The 22,833-nt window shown below is 36.5% G+C and overlaps 3 protein-coding genes across 5 annotated transcripts; 2 read left to right on the forward strand and 1 right to left on the reverse strand.

Moving 5' to 3' along the window:
- The first annotated feature begins 24 nt into the window (after positions 1–24).
- LOC114733796 (GDSL esterase/lipase At5g03810) lies at positions 25–4,139 on the forward strand. Its single transcript, XM_028921288.1, has 5 exons — positions 25–497; positions 587–717; positions 798–1,031; positions 3,319–3,574; positions 3,862–4,139. Exons 1-5 carry the CDS (start codon positions 260–262, stop codon positions 4,053–4,055), a joined length of 1,053 nt encoding a protein of 350 aa, XP_028777121.1. The 5' UTR covers positions 25–259; the 3' UTR covers positions 4,056–4,139.
- Positions 3,455–14,069, reverse strand: LOC114733791 (E3 ubiquitin-protein ligase UPL7). Of its 3 annotated transcripts, none has more exons than XM_028921282.1 (15): positions 13,891–14,066; positions 13,477–13,599; positions 12,641–12,881; positions 11,491–12,080; positions 9,716–10,696; positions 9,273–9,607; positions 8,675–8,953; positions 8,213–8,465; positions 7,407–7,577; positions 7,222–7,314; positions 6,849–6,956; positions 5,603–5,719; positions 4,433–4,522; positions 4,194–4,287; positions 3,455–3,582 (listed from the first exon to the last, which is right to left on the reverse strand). In XM_028921282.1, the coding sequence occupies exons 1-14, from the start codon at positions 13,912–13,914 to the stop codon at positions 4,204–4,206; spliced, it is 3,489 nt and encodes a 1,162-aa protein (XP_028777115.1). In that variant the 5' UTR covers positions 13,915–14,066; the 3' UTR covers positions 3,455–3,582; positions 4,194–4,203. The 3 variants fall into 3 exon arrangements, 2 of the variants coding, with proteins under 2 accessions (XP_028777115.1, XP_028777116.1); XM_028921283.1 differs by lacking the exon at positions 3,455–3,582 and adding an exon at positions 4,024–4,101 and having other exon boundaries at positions 13,891–14,067; XR_003739101.1 differs by lacking the exons at positions 3,455–3,582; positions 4,194–4,287; positions 4,433–4,522 and having other exon boundaries at positions 5,604–5,719; positions 6,849–6,946; positions 13,891–14,069.
- Positions 14,068–22,833, forward strand: LOC114733793 (probable glycosyltransferase At5g03795). The gene is made up of 5 exons (XM_028921285.1): positions 14,068–14,080; positions 20,277–20,710; positions 21,123–21,358; positions 21,495–21,843; positions 21,929–22,833. Exons 2-5 carry the CDS (start codon positions 20,291–20,293, stop codon positions 22,595–22,597), a joined length of 1,674 nt encoding a protein of 557 aa, XP_028777118.1. The 5' UTR covers positions 14,068–14,080; positions 20,277–20,290; the 3' UTR covers positions 22,598–22,833.

Raw genomic sequence — 22,833 nt, forward strand, 5'->3', positions numbered from 1 at the left:
CCAAAAATGATGACAACTTTGGTTAGAGAGACTGAATCAGAAGACAAAATCATGGAAATCTCAGATGCTGTTGAACTTGCTTCTTGACACGTCCGTAGGCAGCTTTTTCAGAATCATTGCTCTTCCTGATATCTATTATTTCACTTTGACCCTTTTTGGTTTCTTTTAATGCTCCTCCACTGCTTGAATTCCCCGATCTGCCATTATCATCTTCAGTTAACCCGCAATTGTCTTCCCTGTTCACTTAGTTAAGTTTCTTATGGGTGTTTCAAGTTCCCTCTTTGTTTCATTACTTGCTCTTCTGGGTTTCTCACTTGTCCATGGGGATCCTCTGGTTCCTGCGCTGATGATATTCGGAGACTCTGTGGTTGACGTGGGAAATAATAATAACCTCTTAACATTGGTGAAGGCAAATTTTCCTCCTTATGGAAGAGACTTTGTCACTCACAGACCAACCGGAAGGTTCTGCAATGGAAAACTTGCCGTAGATTTCACTGGTAAGTATGCGGTAGCATTTATAAACACAGTATCTTTTCCTTAACCTTCTCTTTGAAAGTTATGCTTTATTCTTTCTTTCTTTTCTCAGCTGAATACCTCGGTTTTACTTCATACCAACCGGCTTATCTAAGCCAAGAGGCTAGAGGGACGAATCTTTTGATAGGAGCCAACTTTGCCTCTGGTGCTTCTGGTTACCACGACGGGACAGCAGCTTTATATGTAAGTTAGATATCTTAAAAGCATATATTTTCTGTCCAAATAAACATTATCATCCTCCTCTCCTTTTTTTGCTCTCGTAGGGGGCGATTTCTTTGACTCGGCAGTTGAAACACTACAAGGAGTATCAGAGAAAAATTGTGAATATGGTGGGAAATGCTAGGGCCAATGAGATTTTCTCAGGTGCGATCCACCTTATTGGTGCTGGAAGCAGTGATTTTATCCAGAACTACTACATTAATGCCCTTCTGAATCGAGTCTACTCGCCTGATCAATTCTCAGACATTCTCATGGCATCCTACACTAATTTCATTCAGGTTTGTTTACTTTTTTCATTCGTCCTCTCCTTTTTTTGGGGGGGGGGGGTGGTTGGCGCAATTAGCATCATCATGTCGTTCTTGGCCCCAAAAAAACAGCATGATATCGTCATTTTGCAATTACATCTCATCCTGGATTAATGGCTTAATTTGCGCGCGGTTAATTTTAAAGTATTGTTAGAGAAAATGCATAAAAGTTACATTAAACATTTAGAATATGTTTAATTAAGACCACTCCCCAAGAAAAAGTAAGCATACATAGATTAGTTTTGTGATATTTTTAAAAAAATAATACTCATGATTTCAAGTTAAAATTCTTTATATTTTGCCAAAAAAATTATTTATATAAATATTTTGAATTTTAAAATCATTGTAAAAAAAAAAAGTTTATTATTTTTTTAAGGTACTGGTATGCTCCTATTTGAGACAATCATGTTCAAAGTACTATCAGATACTAAATGTGAGTATTCAAACTTTAATTCATTATGTTGTGGGAATTAATTCTTTCTTGCTGGACTCAACCTCCTGTGATAAAGAACTAAAGATAACAACTTTATAAAATTTTCTCACAATTTAAATATGAGGCCTCTTTCGGTAGCACCATACCAAAAAAGCCTTTTAAATGGTCCAAATTATTTTATTGACCTGCCTGCCTCTTTTGGGCCAAGGATCCGGCTTTATTGGATTGGCGGGATTGATCTGATTAATCAACATGTTTATGTATACTTAAATGTATTAATTATCAATGAGTTTTCTAAACTTGATTTATTACTAATGAATTCCCTGGAGAACCTGTGTAAAAGCGAATTGTAAATTTCTAAATTTGACTCATAAATATTTTAAAAAAAACATAATTCTTCCCAATTTTATGGGTTTGGGTTTAACTAATAATTTTTCAAGTTCTCCTGTAGCATTTAGGGAAAATCCTTAAAAAATTATTGTTAAAATTTAAAATTTAAAATCAGAAATTATTACAAAAATGTGTTATTATTTATTTTAATGTAGTTATTTTCTTTACGAGTGTAGTAACTAAAACTGATTTAGAATTTGGAAATTTAACTGTCATTTTTTTTAGAATTTTTTCTAATATTTACGAGTCAAATTTAGACATTTATAATTTATGTTATTTCATATGTTCTGCCAGAGCCCTATGAATAATTAGTTTCCTTACTGATGATTTATCTGTAAATTTTTTCTTTTAAGAAATTTAGTAAAAATAAGTTTCAGCAAAAAAAAAAAGATGGTAAAAATAAGAGAATTTATACAGCATTAAAAAAATAATTCTTGATTCTTATTTTTGCGGGGACACTCTTTTCTCGACGAGATTTCGCATCGCTCGTGGGTTCTCACTTCCCAAGAAGAGAGTGGTCGCCCTTCATGCGTAATTGGCTTGCAGGAGAAAATTATTACAATCATTTAGTTGTTTAACAATTCAGACATAAAGAAAATCAAAATGGGGTTTTAAGACTAAATATTTTATAGCCCCTTCAGCTTTTATTATAAAAACTTTCTACATATTTCATGATATAATATTTTTTAAAAATTATTTTTCTAAACATAATATCCTCAACTTATAAAATACTTTAACTAATTAACCAAACCTCTCTAGTTATTGGCTTGTTGGAGATAATTTTGAAATTTTACACAAACCAATTCATTTCATTTTTTTAAAAAAAAAATTATAAAGTGGTTAATTAGAGCTACGTTGAAAAAAAAAACTGAAAAACGTATTGCGAACAAAGAAGAGATTGATACTACCTCTGTCTTTAAAACCAGTTAAAGTAATTTAAACAAATTAAAAAAAATTAGTTAAGTTAGTTATCTGTAATAAATAAATATTGTCTTTCTTAAAATATTCTTACTAATCCAATAAATGTATTGGCTAGAATATTATCATTATAAGGACTATTTTAAAAAAAATAAATAAACATAAGAAAAAAAACAAATTGGGAGAGAATATTTAGAATTAAAATAAAAATCAAACAATCTCTTATATTAAGGACTAGAAATAGGGTAAGATCTAAAAGACCAAATGGTTCGACTTTAAATAATGATCTGGTTAAGGTTGACTAAGTCTTTTTATGTTCCGCCATGATTAAGGTTGACTGTGTCACACTAACCTAAAAACACTATGGATGTAACAACCACACAAGATAACTAGTAATTTGTATGTTATGACTGCACAGCAATGATCAAGATTTTCGATGTTACACCTGCACAATATAACAAATTTAGGCATAGCTGGCAGGCTCCTCTGTATAACAATTTCTATATGAACATGCAACAGAATCTGTATGAACTGGGAGCAAGGAGGATAGGAGTAACCACGTTGCCGCCAATTGGATGTTTGCCTGCAGCCATTACTTTATTTGGCTCCGGAAGCAACCAGTGTGTTGCCAGACTGAACCGCGATGCCATTTCGTTTAACGATAAACTAAAGAGCACTTCTCAGAGTTTGAAGAGCAGACTTCCTCGTCTAAAGCTTGTGGTATTTGATATCTACCAGCCTCTGTTGGATCTGATTACCAGCCCCAGTGACAACGGTATGTACCTGACAATGAGCCCCTAAAACTCATCTACATACTCATGAACAGGTGGACTATTCTTCAATTACATAAAAATGTGAGCAACATTCCAAAGATAGAATGTTAATCGGTCTAGAGGGATGCATTAACAGTCACAAAATCAAGATTACCAATTTCTAAAGTTCACGTCTCACCCAGTAGCACACTAAAAATTTAAGCTTTGCCAACAAGATCATACTACCCCACTCTCCTATGCTGAGAAAATAAAACTCCCCATTTAGTGATTTATACTTCTGTGGTTACAGGATTTTTTGAAGCAAGAAAGGCCTGCTGTGGTACTGGAATAATAGAAACTTCCTATCTCTGCAATGCAGTGTCTGTAGGAACGTGTGCCAATGCTACAGAGTACGTGTTTTGGGATGGATTTCATCCATCTGAAGCAGCAAATAACGCGTTGGCAGATAATCTATTAGCGCAGGGAATATCCCTGATCACTTAGGCATTCCGAATACGACTAAAAATATTGCTCTCCAATGTTTTGGATGCTATGACAAATAAAATAAAGCTCCTATAATTGCACGTATAAAACAAAAATTGAGTAGCTGATAAGCAGTTATAAAACGGACATATTGGTTACCTGTTGCAAATTAAGAGAGTTCAAAGCCGGCATTTGAACTGATTGCATATAGAAGCTTTGTTCTCAACGTACTTGCACGTTTGTAGGTTGGAAGCTGTAATGATTGAAAAAATAAACAAATATTTGAACAATCTGACAACTGACAAGAGATGCCTTAAATAGCAAATGCCTTTATCTCGGATGAAATGACTCCCACGACCATAAACACGTAGCTCATTATGGACTCCTCTAAGTAGTACCTTGAGGGTATTGTAGCACGTTGAAGCTGAAGGAAGCCGCTCTACATCTTGTCCTCCAAATGCCGCCCAAAGAGGGGCGTCACTGGCAACCTGTGTGAAATAGAAATGAAGTTTTTCAACTCCGTTACTGGGTCACAATATCTCAAATAACGCAGGGACGGGGTTTGAAGAGGCGCATCACGTCAGTGTAGGGCCAAAAACCAGCTCAAACTCGTAATTAATACTCCTCCGGTCCTTAATATAGGACCGAATTCTCTAGTTGGTTTTAGTCCTAAATATAAGACTCATTTCTCATATTTATAAATTTTCTCTAAATTACCCCTATAGATACTCCCTCAATCATAATCAAGTAGAAAAGGAAGAGAGGGTATTAAGAAAGATGATTATGGTGGTTTAGGAAAAATGTATCACTTTTCTTGTAATTAATTTACTTAACTTTCTTAATATAATCAAATTAGTTAAATGAGTCTTATATTAAGGACCGGAGGAGTATCTCACAACGTCATAGCAACAAACCGCTGACCAGATCACACACAAAAGTGTTTCCAAAACATACATGTGTAGACTGGTCACGCTGAAAGATGACGCAACCATACAAAATGCAGTGATGATGAATGCATATACCAGAGATTTCCGTTGCGGATAAATGGCATGGTGAGAAGACAACTTTTTCAGCTTATAGTAACTTAAGCATTGAGCGCCAGATGAAATACAGCTAAGACTCCAATGTCCTTGAAAGTTGTGACAGATGCATTAAATATTACTCTTCCAATCTTTAACGATAGAGTTACTTAACCAATTAGGGTAAATCAAGAACGCTAAATTATTTAATTTTAAAAAATGTCATGATCTTCCTAAAGTCCCCTTATGTACCATAGACATATCAGTTATAAGTTAAATAAATTAGTTTGGGAAAAAATGATAAACATGATAAATAAAATGAATTAAGATCTTATATCTAGAACCAGAATCAACTCCCTAACTAGCTTCTGCATTTAGGACCCGAGGAGTATCTAGGTCAACAGAAAATTAGAACAGTTTCTGGATGCTGCGCTTACTAGCTTCTTAGCATTTCACTTTCTGTGATAAATTGCAAGAAAAGAAAACCATGTCCTATAACATTAGAAGAAACAAGAAATTAAGGGATATCAAACGTGATAACAACCATACCTTGTGGATCGTAAAAGCTGGCTGTAAATATTTGAACCCAAGTAATGGTGCACGAGAACAACTAGTGACGAATTTAAGAAGCATACAACGTTCTTGGGGTTCAAAGTCTTTAATCACCTACACACCATAGGCCAAAAACTGAAAATGATTACTTATGACTCCGAATGGGCATCCACAGAATGAGATTATGTGAAATCCGCATATATGATCCGTGAGGTAGAAAATAAAAGTCAAAACACTCTGTTCTCCAGGAATAAACATGATTCAGAAATTAGCAGAGATTTAGAGAGACAAACAGAGGGAGAAGAGGGGATGGAAGGAGATGTCCTGGCAGCAGCCTCAAGATACATGAAAAGAAAGGAATAGGTTCCCTGCTATTTTAACTGGAAGACTACAACATTGGTGCTTGCTAACGATCTAGCACGTTTTTCAGGAAGAAATCCATTAAAACCAAACTATGTAATTTTCTACAGAGAGAAAACCACTATTTTCATAGTAATGCCAGTATGTCATATGACCATCAACATTGATCCATATAAATATTCTAAATGAGTTCTATCAAACTCGATTAACATTTGGTTTGACAAGAATCTTTAAAATAAACTATGTAGCTTTCTGCCAACTGCAAAATCACCATCCACCCAGTAATATCGTTCTGTAATGTGATTAAGAAGCCTATACACATTCGAGTTCTGAAAGGAAGTTATATAAACTTCATTTAAACAGTTGGTTTGGCATTAAACTGACTTCCATAATCATGATGATATTTCTTGAACGGTATACCAAAGTACCTAGTTCATTTAACCCACAATTCTGACCAGATGTAAATCTCACTTGTCAAAAAGCTAGAAATGCAAGCTCTAACATAATAAAGGCAACCTAAGATATTGCCAAAGAGAAATGCTACTTACAGTCTCACACTAACTAACCCAGCACAATTATATTGAAAACATCAAAAAGGAAGGGGCATGTATTTGTTCCATCACGCCACCAATTCTTGCTCATCAATAGGAAATAAGAAATCCAAATCTGCCAACTTCCCAAAATAAGGTTGCGACATATTTAAGTTGCTTGATGAGAACAGCAAAGGTTACATGCAGCAGATAGAAAAGATGATGATGATGATGACCAAACATAAACTGCTGAAATATCTCTGAAGAATATATGGTTTATGGATCGGGGGAAAACATGCATCCATGAAAACTAAAATAAGGAAATCAATTTATTAAGGTTTCAAATTCAATACCTCCCAGAATATCTTGACTGTCCGGCTTCCTTCATTATAACCACCCGTGTATCGTGTGTTATTTTTTAAATCATCAATATCAATATCATACTTTCCACCTGAAAGCAACTGCATCATGGTATAATTCAGAACCTTCTTGTGAAAAAGAACTTATGAAAAAGACATATTTCAGAAGATGATATAGCCCTGCCGAAGAAATAAACGAGGGAAAAAATAATACTTTCAATTTGAATGAAATTGTAATAAAATTAAACCATATGGAAAAAGGATGAACAAAGAACTCTATGCTCTCTATCGTTAGCATTTCTATTTACAGAATTTCAGTGCAAAATAAAACCGTAGAAAGAAAATACAACCTTATCCAGTGAAATACCTGATTAAATTCACTGGCATTGAATAACTTCAACCAGGATGGAGATATAAGATCAGTCAGTCCTCTATAGAATGCATTTGAGAAGGGCAATATCTGCAGTTCAACATAAGAGGTTCACCAATGATGCAGCAGGGATTTAGTATTAAAGTGAGTGACTCCAATAAGACAATAGCTTATGATAAAACCTGTTGATTGAGTTTGTAGTCTGCCATCGCATGTATGTACTGCATTTTGTTCTCATTCGTCACCAACATCTCTTTGCCCCCAGACCTCAGCTCAACAACATTCCATTTCCCAAATGATTCTTCGGTAACAGTGAAATCAAGAGAAAACTCCTTGACATCACCATCATAATGCTGCACCAAAGAATATGTGAAGCTTCCCGTATACTATAGAATGCAAAGATTATGCATACATGTAACAAAGGAATAAAGTGCCCTTGATGGCAACATTTTTCACAATGATGTAAACAGATAGATCCCACAAAATAAAACCAAAATTAATTACTATCAGGCTTGAGAATTTTGAAACTTGTCTTCAAAAATCCTTTTTAAGTTCTTTTTCCCCCCCTCTTTTTGTAATTCATAAGGTCCTGCTATTACACCTACGACCTTACATGACACTTTGATAACCACATAATATTTACAGTCTGAACAATTTAGCATACCTAGTCTGAAGTGTAAATGGCCTAGTACACAATTCTATTATACACATCTTAGCCACCAAGAATCAGTTCTGTGAGTAAACAACATATATGCTATAATTAGACCTAGTTTAAAAGGCCCACAGCTGAACCAGACGCACATAGGAGAACAAACATTGTAGGTTGAAAGCCAACATCAAAACAGTGTTAAAACTTAATAAACAAAAATCCAGGCAATTAACAGACGCACTTTAAGTGCTCATGATTAAATTTTGCTTAGCATTAATGACTAATTAATATAACCAGGGAGATAGAGGAAACAGTATGGATATGTCTCCTGATTTTTACCTTGACATACATAAGATTCCTATATAGCTCTGGATCAAGTGTTGATAACTCATCAAGGAAGCTATATCTCCCCAATAATTTCTGTACAAAAACGTGTGAGAAAGAGTAATCAAGTAATATTCCTTCATAAAGAGCTTTACCAACGACTCTTCCAAGAAACTCAATCATCTGAAGACCATTATCCAAAAATCTTGCAGAAGAATTTGGAATTAGAAGCCTGTCGGAGGTTGAGGTTTGGGAAAATAGCCCATATCTGAAACAAAGGAAAATTGTTAATTACAAAGATAGCTCTATAAAGAGTAGATAACCATGTAACGAGAATAAGAAATGTCAGTGAAATGAGGAGCTGAACCTCCTGAGAAGGTGAACCTTCCACTGATGGATTTCCTCAAGCTCTCACGAGGTAGAGCTCTCAATATCAAAAGTCCAATAATAAAATACGAGACAAAGTCTATAACTTACTCTGGGGCAAAGGCCGCTTTTGATATGTCAGTTAAAAATTCTTTTGATAACCCACCATAATCCAGGCCAGCCTCAGGAAGGCCGCATTCACTCACAAAAGAAACATGGATGGATGACTTCAACCTTGTCCCAAGGGAATTTAGTTGCCGAAATCCATCTTCAACAATATGACCCCGACGTACTACTATCTCAATAGCTCGTGAACCAGGTTCAGAAACTTCCCCAGCCATTTTTCTGGAGGCTTTATCCATCTTAATGAACTCTCGAAACATCTCAACTCTATCAAAGTCATAATCAAATCATAAACCACTACACATCAGAGACCAGAAAGTATGCAATACAATTTCATTTTGTTGCCATATCACATGCAAAATAAATCACTCAACTCAAAAAAGAAATTGAAATCTAATCCCATAGCGTATTGCTTTCAAAACAATGTTTCTCTTCTTTCAAATTCATAGGCTTTATAACAAAACCAAGATTTTTTTTCTTTGTTATCCGTCCGTTTAGTGCTTTCTCTCCTGTGTCATTCAAAAAGTACCTATAGAATATGACAATGAAAAGGGAAAATATGTTAGATTGATTATCACGTAGATACCTCTCTTCAAAAGGGAAAACATGAGGAGTTGTAGTGATAACAGAACCCATACTCGGGACAGTCAATGAATCATCATATCTTATGTTGACTGATGAAATTTCACGAGTTCTGGCAGCCACTGCAATAGGAGGTCGGTTTTTTCTAGCAGGGGAAAGCCACAAATCAGGAGGACAAAATTGATGCCGACAATTCCTTTCATACATTAAATGCAAGCATCTGATAGCGCAGTCCATGAGGGGTCTATTCTGCTCACTAATACCATGGGACAAGCCATTATACACGAGAGTATTGAGAAGTGATGCAATTCTTCGTTGCTTCTCTAATTTAAATGGAACCTAGAGATATCCGAAAAAAGGGAAAAAGCAGGTTTAGTTTCTGAGGTGTGAATCAAAACATTCGCATGAAAAGGTTGGGGCAGACCAAAAAGTAACCAAGCAGTTTACCTGTTTCTCATAGAACTCTATGTCATCAAGAACTAAAAGTAGGTGAGAATATGTGGCACAGAATATATGAAGAACAGCAAATGTTTCTTTAGAAATGCCTTGTGGACCACGCCTCATAGGCTCTATGTCCCATACATCAGATGAATCTTCATTCGTTTGGCTTGGCTCAGGATGACAGCTGATGGGTTCAGCACTATTCGTCGCAGCGTGGGACTTACCAGTTAATTTATGAAGAACACTGACCCACTTATTAGCCCCATCATTACTGACATGTTTTAGCCTCCTCTCAGATGCATGATGTTTGCTTTTTTCAATCATAGGGTTATCAGAAGTGTAATTGTCTCCATGAAAAATGGAATCCTCCAATACGTGCCATACCTTGACAAGAAATCCAGGAGTAAAGGATAGCATGTTGAGAACTGGTAAGGAGCCATGGATTGGATTCAAGACTGAATAAAGTTTTAGCACGTTCGAGTAAAAAAGAGAAATATCACTTAATTCCAACTTTCCCAAGCATTCCAGACCATTTGGAAGCAGAATCTCAGCCCTGCCGCTGGCATCTTTGTTTGCTGCAACCAAAAGTTTTTGAAGATGCCACTGCTGACAAACAGGCCTAAATTGATCTATGTAGGAAATCAGTAAGGAGTTATATCCTGCTTCATTATCATAAAGAACTGTATCAATGGGATCCGCTGAAGCTTCAACGTCATTCTGAATACCTTTCTTCCCCTTTTGAATCCATCCAACATTATAAAGATGAGCCAGTAGGGCTTCTGTAAGATAGTTAACAACATGGACATATAATGCAAGGTCCAAACCTTGATTGAAGCATTGAGGATCCACAGATTCATTTTCATTCACCATTGCTAGGCAGATAATGTTAGTGAGGGCCCAACCAATTGCTGGAATTGCCTTGGAAGAGATAAGAGAGTCTAAATGAACCAAATGTGATATCTCCATCAAAATATTCTCTCTCAAAATCTGTCATCACCTGTCACAATTTGCTCAGTTCTGATATGTTTGAAACTTGGAATCATAAAATAATGTTTTATCAAATTGTTGCTTCAGAGACTAATGGTTCCATCAAATTAATTATCCGTACAACAATAGTAAGACAAATCCCTCATCTAGCATCCATCAATTTCCTTTACAGGGAGGGGGAAAAAAAAATCAATCCGTTGCATCTATTGCATGGAAAGCAGAAGAAAATGTCATTCCAATCTACATACGCCCACTATTTCCACCAAACCCTAAGTAACTAGTCCGTTTAAAGTAAGAGCAAGCAAAAACTATACGGATTATAGATTTTTAGTCATATTCTTCCAATATTTGAGTTAAGAACAATACATCAGGCCTGCATATGTTCAGATAAAATTCTTTTCTTAACTTTGCATATGCCTTGCAGGTGCAACTCTAAAATGCATGATACTTCTACAAATGTACCTAAGATCATCCAAGTCCTATCACATTCAGTAGAGCAAAGATATTAACAATTTAACATATCATGGCATGTTCTGGATTCAACTGACACATGCCTAATTAAACGTGCAAAGAGAAGTCAATTATGAATGCATGGCCATCAACTAAGTAAATCAATGCTCGGAAAGTTGGCATTACTGCAAGATTCATTCACCTCGAATGAAAAAAGAAACAAAGAAAGATGTAAATTAATTAGAGATTTAATGTGTAAATAGATACAATCAAGGCATCATATGGTCATTTAATTAAAAAGAAACATTACAAAAGAGACATTGTTCTAGATTAATGATGCTTACCAATATACCAATAAAGCATGGTAACAAAATAGAGTTGTGCTTTAAAGCAGGTTGAAGAACAGGTGGCAGCCGCTTCACAAGCCAAGGAATTGTCAGCATATATATGCAATACTGCCTAGCAACATGGTTCACGTCCAACATAGCAGGGACGTTGACATCAGAGCTTCTCAAATAGAATGGCCGCAAGGCCAAAGTTATTGTGCTTGCAGTAATTAAAAACTTATCATCTGTCTGGTTAATATTTTTTGTTTGTGAAGAATAGTTATCCAATGAACTAATATATCTATTAATAGACACATAACTGCCACTGGCATTAAGCCCCATGTACTCAATCAAACCTTTCACTGCTACATCAGCATCTTGACGATTGTCATCAGTAATGCCCTTCCATCCTTTCAGATCAGTTAACATAACAAGAACACGCATTGCAAGGGAAGTAACCAAGGTTATATCTTGATTTCTCGCAATGCCTTCACTAAACTCTGAAAGAATGACAAAGCCAACAGAAGTCAGCCGTCGAGCTTGGTGACTCCAAATTCTCCTTTCTTCAGGTGTACCAATTACTAGAGAGCAGAAGTTCCTCTTTGAATCTAGACAATGGGAAGATATATTGATTACAATTCTCACATAGCTCAGAGAGGTAAAGCATCTCACTTGAAAGTGTAAGTTCTCCACTACTAAAAATAGCGCCTGACAGGTAACGGATGGGTACTTAAAGATACAAAACGCTGTTACATCATTATTCTTCAAATAAAAATTAAAGAAAATATAAAAACCATTTGTAAAGTTGTATCAACTAGCTGGAAGAACTGGAGGCATACTGTGAACTAGGTTAAAAGTGCAAGAGACTTCCAACCTAACGCTCTGACAAAGATAAAAAGGAAAAAAAGAACAGATCCACATCCAAGATTAATAGAGTTGAATCACATCGAAAGAGGGTGGTCAGGCTTTCAGCTTAATAAAATCTGCATATCCACTGAACTAACAGTGCATAACAGGGGAGCTTGGAAACTAAGAACAGAGAGCACCTTCAAAATAAATGACTTCGATATTCAAGTTCAAGTAATATCTTGAAAAATGTAATCACATTGAAGACTATGAAATTATCGGAACATGAATCTGAAATCCAAGAATAAAATAAGGGACAAACCAGAAGAGTTCAGGCTCTCCAATAGGGTTGTAAAGCAAATCCTCATTGAGTCTATTTTCTTGCTGTGAACCTTCTGATCCTTAGATGAGAACCGGCTTATAAAGAAAAGAAATGGTCGCAACAAATTGTTAGCAATCCACATTGCTGTCATAACACCAGCGTAATTATTCACCAATGTCTCCCACTCCTGCTGAAGTTGCCAAGCAACCATCCTTGTAACCTTATAGCGCCTCCATACTCTCTTATGACATCAAGGAAACAGTTTATTTCTCAGTTTCAATACATAAATGTACATGAATGGTAAGAAAGCAGGTAACAAACTTCGAGGTTTTGATTTTACACAGAGTAAAAACGAAATATACAACAATTTCAGGATTTCTTATGATTTAAGCAGAGATGTAGGCTCATTATATGATTGATATGAACACTGGCGTCAACTGCAAAACCTCTTGATAAAATTGTTCAATAGTGTATATTTCACATGACATCCCTTCTTTTCTCCCAACAACAAATAAAGTCAGAAATATGAAAAAAGTAAAGAGATGCATACTACCACACGTAAATTTCCAATATATTAACTCTATCAAGTTAAACGATTCCTAGTTGCATTTCGCAGACTTGTATGTATGATGAATGCATCTTAAAATAATAATGAATATTTGAAAGAAGTTGGATCGTTTTAAGTTTAAAATAAAATAAAAAAGAAAGAAAAGAAATAGAAAGAACAATTTGTCCAACGAAAACATGTCGTCATCTGAGATGGGATAAATAATATAGGATTTTGAAAAAATAAATAAAGGAACTAGACTCAACTAAAACTCTGCCCAATTATGCACCTGAATGAACAGAGCAGCAGCAGTAGCCCGTTTTGCATAATTGCGAAGTTCTCTTTCCCGGGAAACCTTCTCAAGAAGGGCATCCCTCGTTATCTCCTTCGCGCTTGCTCCTCTCAAGGATACCTGAACATTCATCAACACCGAGAAGTGGTGCATAAATCACTAATTATTGAGTGGTGACAGTAACGAGGAGTGCACCGCTATTCATGAGCCACGACAGTAAGAATGATCCGCCAAAGAAGACTCATGAATAATTAAGATTGACGCGTGAAAGGGGGGGGAAAAAAAACAGCCGCAAACAAGAACGGCCATTTATCATCAGTGAGACTAGGTTAAATCATGGATGGAACCACAACCGCGACGAAGTCCTTCTGACGATAGAATTCTGCAAACAAGAACAAGTAGAAGACCAACCTGGTGTTTACGAGATCCATCCATTGGAAATCAGAGGATCAGCTGAGCAGTGATTAACCACAATCCTGTTTGCTTCAATTCCACGAAATGTCAGCCCCCGGGGTGTCAACCCCCACCATTAGGATGTTTCCGCCCTTTCCTTTTCTCACACAGATATCTGCTCATTTTATTAACTTTTTCCTTCCCTGAAGTGTGATGAAGCAGTGAAAGGAAAGAAAGCTAACGGAACATGTGAAAGTATTGGTAATTAATGACTGTTACTGATAAGATACTGGCAATATAATACCTCTTCGTGGTTATCGCGCTGTGGTTTAGGCTATACACACGATTTAGAAAAGTTATTAAATAATCCAGATTTTAAAATTCACCGTACCACTGGTGAGATATTTTAAATTTTTATTTTGTATGCTATCTAGCTCTCACTTGTAATAATGTTGTGTTAATATTCTAAATAAACAGTCATTCTAAAATTGAAAAAAATCTGCAAAGTAATGATTATTTAAAAATGGAGAGAGTAATTTTGTAGAATTATTGCAAGTTTTTTTATATGAAGAACTATTGTCAGTTAATATTAGTTATGATTCTTGATATGAAATTTAGTTTATAGTATAGTGTAAACTATATTATAAATTAAATATTATATTTAAAAATGAATGTAGCTCGCATGACTTTCAATGGCATTATTACCTCCCTCCCTTTGTAATTTAAGGCACCCAAGTTCGCCATGCTAGGCCACTTTGCTAACAAGTGTCACGTGGGCAATAGCCAATACAGCATTGTTATTCTACTGAGTAAATATACTCTTCCGCATTATTTTGATAATAATAAGAAGTCACAAAAAAAAAAAACTGTCTTGTGACGAAGTTTTAAATTGTCATCAGGACATGGAATGGGGGAAGAACGATAATTTCTAACTAGTTGTCAAACTTGTCTTAAATGAAGTAGATTTATTATAATCATAGTTTTTCACAATTTTTCAATAAGTTGTTGAATGTCCACCCAAAAAAAAAAATCAAGCTGTTGAGTTAAATTAAAGCAACAGTGCGTGCGTGCGTATGTTTGGCGACAGCGCGTCATTAATCAACCTTTTGCTGTTTTTAACCCAGTTTACATTTTGTTTTTGGGTACTGTAAGTACTAAGTAGGTTTACGTTGGGTGATGTCTTAGGACTTGTTTGGCATCACGTTTGGGCTTCCAAACATACCCAAACGTGCATCTCCACTGGACTTTTTTCAGACCGCATGTTTCATCCTGTTTGGATCCACGCCTGCACAATCTAGCTTCTTCATCTCAAATAGACTTCTAGCAGAAGCTCAAATGCAGGGCTTTTTTTGGAGCAGTAATGGGCGCTGAGAAACCGTTACATATATTTATTAGGATGTTAAAATTTTTACCAACCTGACCTGCATGTTTTTTTCTCTCAGCTCACTTTTAATACTTCATGTAATAATTTAATTTTTAATGCTTCATTTAAAATAGTCACATTATATATATAATTTCTTTCTAATAATAAATTAAATTTTTTTATTTTTAATAATTTTATCTTCCTTGCTTCTTAAAAAATAGTCAAATTATATATATCTAATATTAGATATATACTGTTTAATAAAATTCATGTCCTTTTAAGTCATTTTACATGCAAACTTACTTTTACATTTATCATCTAAACAAGTTTCAATTTCTCAAACTGACTTTTTTGAAAACCCAATCCAAACATAAATCACATTACCCTATCTGACTTTTACTTAATCTGACTTCTGATTGAAAAAAAAATTACTTCTGTTACCACTATCCCAAACACACTCTTAGCCCTCTCTCTATATACCGTTCAATGAGGTGCCAAGCTAGGGTTTTTTTTGGGGGGGGGGTGTTGTGTGGGCTTCTTGGAGAATTGGGCGCATGGAGGACAGAAAAGGCCCAATACTTGAACTTATCATAAAACTCAGGGTACCATGAAAAGAATGAGATCATCATCACCCAATTTTTTAGGTGGACTCATAACACGGAGGTGAGGTGTGGTCGGTGGTCAAGGTGTTATTCATGAAACTCCCCCCTCATGGAAGGTCAATTAATCTATATGTCTATGTAGCGTAACATGGTACACCAATTTCTAATTTTTTTTAAAATTGCGCGTGAGGATCTGTGTACCTTGGTGTTATGTCTCTCTCTGTTTTTTTTTTTTTTAATGCCAAGAGATCGGTGTATTAAAAACAAGACAAAAATTAATTAAAGAAAATATCACCGCTCTAACGTCTTAGTCAAGCACCAAGGGGTAGGGGGTAAATAACATCAATCACCATGCGCTGAAACAATTTAAAAGAGAAATTACATCACAGGCAATGGCCCCACCAATTTTTTCTTGCAACGCATTATAGGCAATGCTAAAAACAAAGGGTTCCAGATTCATCGTTTTCACTTCGCAGTAGGGCGTTATATATGACGTCATTTGACTATAATATTAAGATTATACTACTTTTAATCTTAATTATAAGATCTTGTTTATAGACGGTAAATAAAATCAATAATTAAAACCGGAGGTAGTGCATGTGTCTATGTGTTGACGTCATGCTCCACCTGGATATGGCTTTTCTTGGGGGAACTGGCTGTGTTGGCCCCAGGTTGCGGGCCCCGTATCCAATTTCGTACTAATGTCACTCTGGTTAATTGCTAATTGTATGTATAAATGAGTGGTCGGTTTGATGATAAATGTTACCGATTGTGAGCTAACTGGTAAGGATAAAGCTGCTTTTAAAATTTTTCGCTAACATTTCAGTAAGCTTTTAAAATGAATTCTGCGAGAATGGAGTTGAGGGAGAGGGCAGGGGGGGCGTTGGTGGCGGTGGGTAAGAGATGGATATGATCGTCGGGCTTTCAAAATAAAACTCATTTTGAGTCTCGTCATTGTGGAGATCAATTTGATAAATTATACTCGTCCCATTCTTAGTATATGACTTAATTATTGAGTTGATTTTAAACTTAAATATAAGACTTATTTCTCATATTTATCAATTTTTTCTAAATTACTTCTATAGATACTCCCTTAATTATAATTGAGTAGAAGAGCAATATTAAGAAAGATGATTATGGTGTTTTAAAAAAAACATGTCATATTTTTTATAATTAACTACAGTACCAAAATTTATTAATTTAATCAAATTAGTTAAATAGGTCTTACATTAAGGACCAAAATGGTACCATTTTAAAATAAATTTTGGATTATATATAATTGAATAATTACGATTGACATTTTTTTTTAACCAGCTACGATTGACATTAATGTAAGGCTTAAGAAGAAAAAAAAATATTATTAAAAAAGGGGAGACAGATGAGGCGTCGTCGCAGTGCGGAAATCCAGCATGTCTAAAACGGGGCATAAAAAAATGATGGCAGGCTGACATGAGCGGTTGCATATACCCTAAGATTAAAAACATGTCACGAAAATGATATAGCTGACAAGAAAGACGAGAGATTAATATAAAATAAAGAGCGATATATATGTACCGTGACACGCAGCCAATTAATAATATGTGCCCCCGTCACGTACGTCTTGTTTGGTCGCCTCTCACAATCACTCTCCCATTAAAAAACAAATGCACCGAGTATATCACATATTTCTTCCGTCAACTTTGCGGTTTTAGCATTATGCACGGCCACCGTTCATTCATGATTCATTCGCTCACATGATGCATTTGCTGACCGTGTAGTGTGTCCAAAACCATGCACCGTTTGCATATATATTGCATCTTTTCCAGTCCCTGCTTTAACTTAACACGAGCAATAATTAGTGTGAGCCGTGAACAGCATAAATCAGATATTTATGACAACGTTGGAGTGTGAATAACCTAAGTCTTGCCTCAGTTATATACAGGACACGTTATATTGGACTATTTTTGTACCCGTCATGGCGGTATGTTCCGTTAAGAACTAGATTATGAACTTGAGATTTGTGCTGATTTTCTACTAGTTTTATGTTGATGTATATTGATATTAATGGAAAAGGAAAAAAAATTATGGACTTTGATTTGGCGAAGCTACAAGGAAAAGGCATTTCATAAAACGTAGAAATGCTTGGGATTCCTTCTCATGCTGAGGAAGTAAATGGGAGAGGTGGCTTGCATGAGAGGCCAGGCATCAGCTTTTACTCAGCCTCCGGAGAAAATCCCCCCCTCACCAATTACGAATCCGCCCTTTCTTGGACTTTTCTGCCTTTTTTCTTTCCTGACGTGGAATTGGCCTCACAAATGACTAAACTTTTTTAAAAAGAAGAACAATTTTATCTGGTAATTCGATCAATCGGAGCATTCGTTGTCCTGAGGCCAGTTGATGAATTACCGGATAATTTATTAAAATAAAAGTTAAGATTTAGCCGTCTGAGTGTGACCAATCGCAACATTGAAATGGCAGGGCTACCCTTGACATTATATCTGGTACGGGTTTTCAGGGAGAGGAAAGAGAAGTTGCTCCCCTCCTCTTGTTTGGATTGTGCAATTTTTTAAGAGAGGAGGAGAGCTTTATTTGGTTAAGATACTTTTTAAAGAGAGGAAGAGCTATTTTCTTCTCCTCTTCCCTTCTAGTCTCCCCTCTAAAAGTAAAGTTTTTTTCAGGGGAGATGAGAGATAATATTTTAATTTTTTATATATTCTTTTAATTTGTTAACCCCTAATCAATCGTAAATATTTGTACATAAAAGAGTTCTTTTGAACATCTAGCAAGAGGTTGTCGAGATAATTGTCTCCAAAATTAGTGAGCATTTGTAAACCTTTTCTTTCTTTTTTTTCCTTCTTCTAATTCCAAGAGGCCGTCGGTATTTTCTTTCATTTTCAAGGTCTTTTCTTTGATTGAAATCTATTACTCACAATTTTTTATCTTGATATCCTATAAGTGTGTGACTATGTCTTGTAAATCAAAATTGATAAATTGCATTATATATATAATTATATCTTAACAGAATAAAAAAGTGAGAAATTTTATTTAAATTTTATGAGGCCAAACAGTCAATTTTTTATTAGAACAAAATAAGATATTATTAAAATTGCTCCCTTCCCTCTCTTCCAATCAATGCGAATAGGAGATTATTAAAATCGCTCCCATTCTCTTTGTAGCTACTTTTTCCTTTTCTCTCCTCCTTTTTTCTTGATTAAAATCCTCCCTTCCCTTTTTCCCGTCGAGCCAAACATAGCCGTAAGTGAAGTGGATGCAATAAACTGCGTAATATACGTTGGCAGCCTTCAAAACGACACGTTTGAAGCAGAAGAAAATGATAACAAGACACGTGGAAACCAAAGTGGGCTGCCTTGCAAAATCAAGGAGGAACAAGTCTTTTTATGTTGGGGCCGATCCAGAAAGAGAAAGTCGCAGATAGCAGGAAGAGTTCAATAGGGAAATCGGTGGGCTGTTGGCAATGTTTTAAAAGCCGGACCGGAAGTCGAACCGGAAAGATTAACGGGTCATGGTTCAATCGGTCGGACGGGTCGAACCGTTTGGTCGGACCGGTGATGCAATAATTAATTTAAAACAATATTATATACATATAATTAATATATATGAAAAAATTAAATTATTAAATAATTTAGAAATGTATTTAAATGATCCAAAAGTATAATAAAATCATTGAAAATGACTAAAACCTTATATATATTTAAATTTATGTATGTTTAAAATATTTAATAATATTAAAAATTATTAATTTATTCAAATCAAAAATTATTTTAAAAGATAGAGCAGACATCAAAACAAAAAGATTAGTGATTCACGATTTTAATATCACAATATGTGAAATTTTCAATAAGATAATACTATATGGTTATAAATAGTCTAAAAATATGTTAGGATATTGGAGGGGGTCAATTTTTTTTTATTTTTTAGTATTTTTTTCGTCAGGCTAAAAAACCGTCCGGTTTTCTGAAAACCGTTCCGGTTCCCGGTCTAACTCCGGTTTCCGGCTTAATGGCGGCTCAACTCCGGTCCAATCCGGTTCAACTACATAAACGGTTTTTCGGTCCAAACCGAGCCGTTAACGGGTCCGGCTGACGGTTCAACCGGTCCGACCGTCCGGTCCGGTCCGGTTTTTAAATCATTGGCTGTTGGTAGGGAGCAGGAAGTAAGGGTAGAAACGGAAATCCAAAAAGTTGCATGAAAGGACTCGGATATTGAGGATGAACTAAGAAGACGCCTGGCACGGCATTGCAAACTATTTATTACCAAAACTTCTCCTTCTTCCTGAACCCCCCACCTCTGTTTCTCTCTCCCCCTGCTCTTCACTGTCTAAAGACATAATACTAAAACAGAGGCATTAATTTCTGCCGCCATGTAACTGAAGATGGAGACCAGCGAGGCGTAGCTGGCTTTTTTATATATAGAGGTGCTTATAATTCTGAGTCATTGAGCTTCAGGGAAAGAGATGAAAATGGGTGGTGGTAGAAGAAATTATGGTGCATGGCTGGGTTCAAACTCTTGTTCGTCTGTGAATCTTTTGTTGTTTATGTTACCTCTTATGGCGGTTGCTGGGCTTGTTTCTGTGTGGGGTCCGAACCCCTTCCCCTGGAATCCAGTTGCTAATCAGCGTGTTTCATGGAGCTCTCTTAACCCCTCTTCTTCTTCCTCTTCTTCCTCATCCTTAAACAGTCGTGTGACCACTGTGGAAATTCCTGATTCATCTGGAAAACAGAGAGAGGGGGTTTTGGATTTAAGGTCAAGAGTGGTGGTGGCTGTGGATGATGCTCACGGTAAGGAGGAGAAAGCTATCTCTGATGATACTGCCTTCAATCATTCGTCTACTCCGCCGCTTTCCGTTCAGGCTGTACCCTCACTCCAATTACCAGTAAGACTTCCGGCCGCTCTGTGAATTTTCGCTTCACTTTCATTATGTCATCTTTTTTCCCCATGAATATTGGCTTGCACAAAGAATTGACCGAAGCTTTCCCGCATGGGAAATCAATAAATACTGGATGATATTAATTAATTAAAGCGATTAAAGTTTGATAAATCATATGAGAACACTGGTGTCTAATCCATTCATGTGTAGTTATGTCTAGCTGCAATGCGCGCGCAGTTCACAATAAGATTTTGTCTGTTGGAGCACTGAATAGCACAACTAGAACGCATAATAACAAATGCTTCGTTACTGTTAATCTTGCAAAAGGATTTTTACTGGAACTTTGGGATTTTGCTGCTCAATCTGACCTTCTTTGCTGTCAATTGTACTAACTCCGATCACGGGACTTTTTAATCAGAACAAAACAGGAGGAATCCTCAACTTTACCGGCAGGACTAATAATACGATGAACGAATCTTATGGTCCCATCGTGAAACACAGGTGGGAAAGGAAGATCAGCATCTTAGAAAGAACAGAAGGCAAACTCATACAAGCTCGAGCAGCAATTAGAGAAGCCAAAGACGGAAATCAAACACAAGATCCAGACTATGTCCCTGTGGGCCCAATGTATTGGAATGCTAAAGCCTTCCACAGGTAAATCGTGCACTCTTCTCCATTTTCTATGTGAAACCGTAATTCTCTGTTACCCCGAAATTGCCGATTCCTTCTGTCTTATCAGACTCCTTTCATACTAGTAACTCACTGTCATCTGCAAAATTGCTTATTACAGAAGCTACATAGAAATGGAGAAACAGTTCAAAGTGTTCGTGTACGAAGAAGGCGAGCCACCTGTATTTCATAACGGACCTTGCAAAAGCATATACGCCATGGAAGGGAACTTCATTCACGCTATTGAGATCAACAAGCAGTTCCGAACAAGAGACCCAGAGAAAGCTCACGTGTTCTTCCTTCCGTTTAGCGTAGCAATGATGGTTCAATTTGTGTACGAACGCGACTCTCATGATTTTGGCCCCATAAGAAAAACTGTCCGAGACTATGTACATCTCATTTCTTCAAGATACCCCTATTGGAACCGAAGCCTCGGAGCCGATCATTTCATGCTCTCTTGCCATGACTGGGTACCAACTTCTTCACCCAACACGGTGCGAATCTAAAAATTTGAAGCTTTAGTGATTATTGAAGCTTGTGTTTGCTCTGTTTCAGGGGCCAGCGACTTCATTTTCGGTTCCTTACATGTACAAGAACTCGATACGTGTGCTGTGCAACGCCAACACCTCGGAGGGATTCAACCCTGCAAAGGATGTATCTTTTCCAGAGATTAATCTGCTAACTGGAACGATGACCGGGTTCGTGGGTGGGCCCTCTGCATCGAGACGTCCCGTTCTGGCATTCTTTGCAGGAGGGGTTCACGGACCAATCAGGCCTGTTCTTCTAGAACATTGGGAGGACAAGGACGAGGATATTCAGGTTCACAAGTACCTGCCAAAGGGGGTGTCGTACTATGAGATGATGAGGAAGAGCAAGTACTGCCTTTGTCCTAGTGGGTACGAGGTGGCAAGTCCGAGAGTAGTGGAAGCAATCTACACAGGTTGTGTGCCAGTGCTTATTTCAGATCATTATGTGCCTCCCTTCAGTGATGTTTTGAATTGGAAATCGTTCTCGGTGGAGGTTTCTGTGAAGGACATACCCAACCTAAAGAACATACTGATGGGCATTTCGACGAGGCAGTATATAAGGAAGAAGAGAAGAGTGGCGCAAATTAGGAGACACTTTGAGGTGCATTATCCGCCTAAGCGTTTTGATGCGTTCCACATGATCCTTCATTCCGTCTGGCTTCGAAGATTGAACATCAAAGTTCACGATGATCACTGAATCTTAAGTTTGCGACCTCTTGAATAGAGGACTCGTGACTGTTTCAGATTCAGAATTTGTGATTCTTTTTCAGTGTCCTGTATAAAATTGGATGGGAAAATTAACATTCCGCTTTCTTATTGGGCTGAATTAATATGATTCTTGCTACAAGTCATCAAAGACACAAGGGTGTGATCATCAAAAGTAAAATCTTTGTCAAGTAAAAATTATCAGAAAGATCTTGAACCCCCCCCCCC

This window comes from Neltuma alba, unplaced genomic scaffold (genome assembly GCF_004799145.2).
Source record: "Neltuma alba isolate B1F8T4 unplaced genomic scaffold, ASM479914v2 tig00013032_pilon, whole genome shotgun sequence".
Taxonomy (NCBI): Eukaryota; Viridiplantae; Streptophyta; class Magnoliopsida; order Fabales; family Fabaceae; genus Neltuma; species Neltuma alba.